This window comes from Sabethes cyaneus, chromosome 3 (assembly GCF_943734655.1).
Source record: "Sabethes cyaneus chromosome 3, idSabCyanKW18_F2, whole genome shotgun sequence".
In the NCBI taxonomy this organism is placed as follows: domain Eukaryota; kingdom Metazoa; phylum Arthropoda; class Insecta; order Diptera; family Culicidae; genus Sabethes; species Sabethes cyaneus.
The window spans coordinates 18,972,919-18,978,927 of NC_071355.1; the positions used below are offsets into that span (position 1 = coordinate 18,972,919).

General features: G+C 43.6%; 2 protein-coding genes across 2 annotated transcripts; one reads left to right on the plus strand and one right to left on the minus strand.

Moving 5' to 3' along the window:
* The first annotated feature begins 1,746 nt into the window (after window positions 1–1,746).
* On the plus strand, window positions 1,747–3,603 carry LOC128742072 (mannose-1-phosphate guanyltransferase beta). The gene is made up of 2 exons (XM_053838278.1): window positions 1,747–2,304; window positions 2,362–3,603. Exons 1-2 carry the CDS (start codon window positions 2,143–2,145, stop codon window positions 3,298–3,300), a joined length of 1,101 nt encoding a protein of 366 aa, XP_053694253.1. The 5' UTR covers window positions 1,747–2,142; the 3' UTR covers window positions 3,301–3,603.
* Window positions 3,604–3,643: 40 nt separating this feature from the next.
* Window positions 3,644–4,763, minus strand: LOC128739338 (Bardet-Biedl syndrome 5 protein homolog). Its single transcript, XM_053834817.1, has 2 exons — window positions 4,699–4,763; window positions 3,644–4,640 (listed from the first exon to the last, which is right to left on the minus strand). The coding sequence occupies exons 1-2, from the start codon at window positions 4,761–4,763 to the stop codon at window positions 3,644–3,646; spliced, it is 1,062 nt and encodes a 353-aa protein (XP_053690792.1).
* Window positions 4,764–6,009: the final 1,246 nt, after the last annotated feature.

The window sequence follows — 6,009 nt, forward strand, 5'->3', positions numbered from 1 at the left end:
CTGCTGCAACTATCGTGGTATTACGCTGGGAAACGCCGCCTATAAGGTACTCTCCCAAATCCTGCTACGCCGGCTGTCACCGATACCACAAAGTTTCGTAGACAAGGTGACGGTTTATCCTGCATGCTGTTCAACATCGCTCTTGAGGGGGTGATCTGACGAGCGGGCGTCGAAACGAGAGGCACGATTTTTGCCAAGAGTAGCCAACTTCTAGGCTTTGCAGATGACTTCGATCATTGCCAGGAACTTTGCAACGTCGGAGGCAATCTACGCCAGACTGAAAGCAGAGTCTAGGAGAATTGGGCTAAAAATAAATGCGTCGAAGACCAAATACATTAAAGGAAGAGGCTCAAAGGAAACAAACGCGCGCCTCCCACGGACGGTTACCATTGACGGCGACGAACTAGAAGTGGTAGCGGACAACAACACTAGTAAGGAGATCCAGCGGCGCATCCAAGCGGGAAATCGGGCCTACTTTGCCCTTCGTAAAACGTTACGATCAGGAAGCATACGCCGCCGCTCGAAGCTAACTATGTACAAAACCCTTATTAGACCGGTAGTTCTTTGTGGACTTGAAGCCGTGACGCTGCTCACGGAGGGCATACGCGCTCTTACCGTGTCTGGGTGGAAAGTGCTGCGGACGATATTTGGCGGAGTACAAACTGAAAGCGGAGAGTGGCGGAGGCGTATGAATCACGAGCTACAGGCACTGCTGCAGTGCGACGAAGTCCTCTTCAACAACCCCACCGGTACCAGTAACAGGGGGGCCCAACGTGCACGATGGCTCGACCAGGTTGAAAGCGATTTGCGACTTCTGAGACGACTAGGAAATTAGCGACGAGTGGCCCAAGATCGAGTTGAAAGCCACCTCGGCTCTATGCCGCTGAAGAAGCAGAAGAATCGCGCAATAATTTTCTTCGAAATTTTCCTGAATTATGGGTTTTGATAGATATAATATTTAACCCTTAACCACAGAGAAAACTTAACGTATAGTCTGAATGTTGCGATATTCGCCTCTATTCTACATACCGATCGGAGCCGAATCTGATCAGAAATTGCGCTTCGATCGGAATACAACGAATGCTTATAACACACGTCAATCGCGATGTTTCTGACCGGAACGGAGAATCGAGGCGATTATCATAAAAATGTCAAGAAATTCGTTCTGAACTAAGGTTCTGAATACATTTTTTATGTTGTGAATTCAAAACAAATTTAAGTATATGCTTCTGAAGCTTCAAAAGCAAAGAGTCTGTACGGAAATTAGAAATACGAGAAATATTTATTTATTTACTTCTCTTCTTCTTCTCTTTTCTGTTATGTGCGGATGACATTTCCACACACGAACGGTGTTATGGCACAGCTGTTCGCTATAACGCCAGTAAGTTATTGTCAATTGCAAGGAAAATTGTACCATACAAAGTGCGATATCGCTCATAAAAGTGCTATTTTAGTTTAAATCGTTTCGATATCTTCGGCGCACTTTTTCGTTATCTTCCAAGCAATAAGTGCGCCGAAGAGACCAAAACGATTTAAGCTAAAATAGCACTTTTATGAGCGATATCGCACTTTGTATGGTACAATTTTCCTTGCAATTGACAATATTTATTTACTGAAAAAAACCAACGACCCCGAAAGGGCAAATTTTCGATCAGCATTCAGCACCCAGTCGATATTCGAGTCGATAATGTTGACAGTTCGTCACCAACCAGTGTTTGTGTACGTTGTGCAATTTTTGTTGGATGGGCTGTATTGCTGCCCGTAAATAGAATAACAATTTAATAACAATTACATATTGAACAAAGATCTTTTGGCAATACTTGTTCGGCTTATCGTGCTGATAAGCTAGATACGACTAGATAGTGCAAGCTCTAAATTTTGACAAAGAAAAGTGCTCGGTGTTGTTCAATCTGTGGACCATCTAGAACCGGTTTATTGGTGTTCATATTTCGAATGACGTGTAATTTCAAGCGCCGCTAAATCCAAACAGACTTTTGTTAGAATTATTAGTATACACTGCCAAGTTGGAACTTTTGCAGCCTCTGGCGTTTACTCAGTAAGTAAACAAAACCGATCATCTGCAGCACATAGTTCGATTAGACGAAGTCATTACGTGTCGAGTAGGTGAATCAGTTAGTCATAATGGGAGCGGCTGGTAATATGCGGGCATTAATACTGGTTGGGGGATACGGAACGCGGCTACGGCCTCTGACGCTGAGTACCCCAAAACCACTGGTAGAATTTGCCAACAAACCTATCCTTTTGCATCAAATTGAAGCACTTGTTGAAGCCGGCGTCAATCAGGTCTGTTTGTCACAGTTTGTTATAAGGTGGAAAAAAATTAATACAGCATATTTTTAGGTGATTTTGGCTGTATCCTACCGTGCCGAACAGATGGAAGTTGAGTTGAAACAAAAGGTAGAACGACTAGGCGTGAAACTAATATTTTCACACGAAACCGAGCCACTGGGGACGGCCGGTCCCCTGGCGTTGGCGAAAGACGTGCTTGCTGAGAGCTCTGAACCATTTTTCGTGCTTAATTCCGACGTCATCTGTGACTTTCCGTTCAAGGAGCTGGAACAATTTCATCGAAGGCACGGCAAGGAAGGTACTATCGTCGTTACCAAAGTCGAAGAGCCGTCCAAGTATGGCGTTGTGTTGTACTCCGAAAATGGGTGCATTCAAAATTTTATCGAAAAACCTCAGGAGTTCATCAGCAACAAGATCAATGCTGGAATGTATATTCTAAATCCATCGGTGCTGTCGCGAATACAACTGAAGCCGACATCGATTGAGAAGGAGGTATTTCCGGTCATGTCCAAGGAGAAGCAATTGTATGCGTTCGAGTTAAATGGCTTTTGGATGGATATCGGACAGCCGCGTGATTTCCTGACAGGAATGTGCTTGTACCTGAATTCGGTTCGCCAGCGACAACCAGAGCTGCTGTACGATGGTCCCGCCAAGTTCGTTGGCAATGTACTGGTTGATCCTAGCGCCAAAATTGGCGCCGGCTGCCGGATCGGACCGAACGTTACCATTGGGCCGGATGTGATCATCGAAGATGGAGTTTGCATTAAACGGTGTACAATTCTGCGGGGTGCCGTTATCAAGTCCCACTCGTGGCTGGAGAGTTGCATCATCGGATGGCGCTGTATAGTGGGCCGATGGGTAAGATTGGAGGGAACTACCGTGCTCGGTGAGGACGTTATTGTACAGGATGAAATCTTCATCAACGGAGGCCAAGTGTTGCCTCATAAAAGCATAGCGGTAAGTGTTCCCGAACCGCAGATAATCATGTAGAAAGCACCTGCAGGTGGGAAACTATGCGAGCAATTATCTTTCGTGTCATCATGCGAAGCCACATGTGCCGATCTCGCTTTCTATATTAGTCGTTTACAAATTATTTTTAATCGTTTCTATTTTTTCCTGGTACAATATCAAATTCACCGAGGGAACAGACATGGTGGCATTTATTTCGTATTTATAATTTTGATTCTTTATTTTGAAACAAGAAAAATTGGTTATTTTATTTACCCATGTATGTGTGCATTCCAGTCTAAAATAACACATGAATCGAGTATCTCGTTGAATCAAACAATTTTAAAAAGCAGCCAAAAGTGATAAATCACTCCCGCATAAAACCCTATCCTACAGTGTTTGACGAAGTCGCACTCGGAATCACTTCCCACAGGTCCTTCAGTGTGTAACCTTCTTTAATGGCTTCCATTGCGAAGCCCAACTCCTTACAGTAGAACGGCTTTCGCCGTTTGCCACCGGTATCGGAATCTGCCAGATAGGTTGTAAATTTGCTGTTGATTTCCCCGCCCGCCGACTGGTCAAGTTCTTCGATGTCGTCAATCGATTCCGTTGGTGGACGAACTACGTCCTGTTTTTGCTCGTAAAACACACCGAACAGCGGTGTCTCCGTGTAGACACTGTGCAGTGACTGTATCTCCTTGTAAACATCCGACAGTTTGTCCTGGGGATCCACACGAAAACCCAACACGTACGAACCGGCTGTGTCCAGCGTTTGGATGACCAAAGCCGGTCCATATTTAGATTCTCGAATGCGTATGCTGGATATTTGCATGTACGGAAGCGATATGTTGAAGCTGTTGTTCATCTCGGCAAACCAAACCAAGCGTACGTTTGTAAAGATAAAAATGCCTAGATTTCCCTGGTCACTTGAAAGGTTCCAAACGCCACTGACGGTGTTGAATACCTGTTCTTGCGGTAACACATTCAACTGACCACCGCTAACGATCGAAGATCGTAATTTTAACTCCCGATATAGAAACGACCCCTGATAAAGTCGATAAATATCAAAAATTGCCGAGAAATGTCGCGTATTGTTGATGGTGAGATTGGTGAAAACGAACTCAAACCGGGAATTATTCCCTACGCTCAATATATGCAGCGCCTGCGTCGTTCCCCGCACCTTCGAAACCACGGTTTTGGTGTTCATCGTAAGAATACATGTGAATCCAATCGACAGACTGAACCGATTCGTAGTCACCGAGTACCAAATGATACGCAAATTGGATACCAGCAGACGGCCTCGATCGCCAAGGTTTCCCTTGGTGTCCTCAATGGAGTCGAGAATTTCCAACACCTTTTCGCCGGTACGAATCGTGTTGTAGCTGAAAGTAGTAGCATTGAATGAAGACTGGGGTTTCCCAGTGGTAAAAAGCAACCTACATATTCATGATGTCGAATTTGATCTCGCGATCCTCCCAAACAGGTTTTAGATTCGTAGCTGTCATCTTCGAATGATGTCCAAAACTTCTTAAATAAAATTGTTAAATTGGTGTATTGAAACTCAGCATTTTTTTGTTAGTTCTTACACGTTGCCTTGGAAATCCGGTTCCAAAGTTTATGCTCTGTGCGCATGTCCATTCGTTACAAGTGGCGTTACAAGAAATGGACAATAGGTAGAATGTATTTCCCAGCCATTTGGCGCCAAAACTGCAAATAGGATATAAGAGCAAAGTCAAATCAAGTGTGTCTTGCTATAATAGCTTGTGCAACCCCCAGCGACCAAAACAATGGGAAGAGAACTGCTCGTTGACATCCTTTGATCGCTAAAATCATGATCAATCGAGGATGTCAGCTCATTGTCGGCTGGTCAGTTCCTTTGTTAAGGAGAGCTGTATTAATTGAAGCGAAGGACGTGTTGTCGAAAGCGCCTTCAATGTCAAGTAAAGCACAAAGTGCCGGCTCTTGGTATTGGAGCGACTTTTCAATCAGTGTCAGTAGGCAACACCGCAGCGTGCTCAGACAAACAAACGGTGGGGCACCCAAACTTTCAGAAAAAATGTTTTGGAATAATCGTCGGATGGCAAATCTATTATTACTTATCACAAAAATACCGGGCGATTTGGTTCAAAAGTCTCAAACTAGAAATAACAGTTGAAACTGGACTTGAAATCGGACTTGACATTGGTCATTAAATTTTGCTTGAATTTGAACTAATTTAGGCTTGAAGCTTTTCTTCCTATTGAACTTTCCCTCCCATGGGTAGGTGGTTCGACGAGTCCTTCAACAGCCGCTTAGTTTTTAGTCCGTGTGTAGAATGTAATCTAGTTTAATTTAGTGTAGTATGTAGTATAGCATAAGTTAGCTTTATGTGTAGTATATGTCACGTAAAGCGGAACTGGACGAATCTGATTTTTAAATCAGATCCGTTCAGGGGTTGAGGGCACCGGGAGGGCCAAGTAAGTTCCTAAGGGAACTGAAACTAAACCCTACTCATCTTTCCTTTATTTATTTTTTTTTTTCTCACTATTAGACCCTGCTGTATACCTCTCTTATAGTTAAATTGACAGTCCTGTATCACTAACCTACCAGTAGGTTCCTTCCCCCCACATTTTTTTTCTTCCCGCTACGTAAGACTACCATTATGTGTGAGTATAATCTAATTATAATTAATATAACTCATTATCTATACCTATAAAAAAGGATTTCTGTCTGTCTGTCCTGTGTTCCTTATAGAATCAAAAACTACTGAAC

Coding starts and splice junctions, on each gene's coding strand:
- LOC128742072 (XM_053838278.1), top strand. CDS start 2,143: ATGGGAGCGGCTGGTAATATGCGGGCATTAATACTGGTTGGGGGATAC. Junction 2,305..2,361: donor TTGAAGCCGGCGTCAATCAG/GTCTGTTTGTCA, acceptor GCATATTTTTAG/GTGATTTTGGCTGTATCCTA.
- LOC128739338 (XM_053834817.1), bottom strand. CDS start 4,763: ATGACAGCTACGAATCTAAAACCTGTTTGGGAGGATCGCGAGATCAAA. Junction 4,641..4,698: donor AAATTCGACATCATGAATAT/GTAGGTTGCTTT, acceptor TACTACTTTCAG/CTACAACACGATTCGTACCG.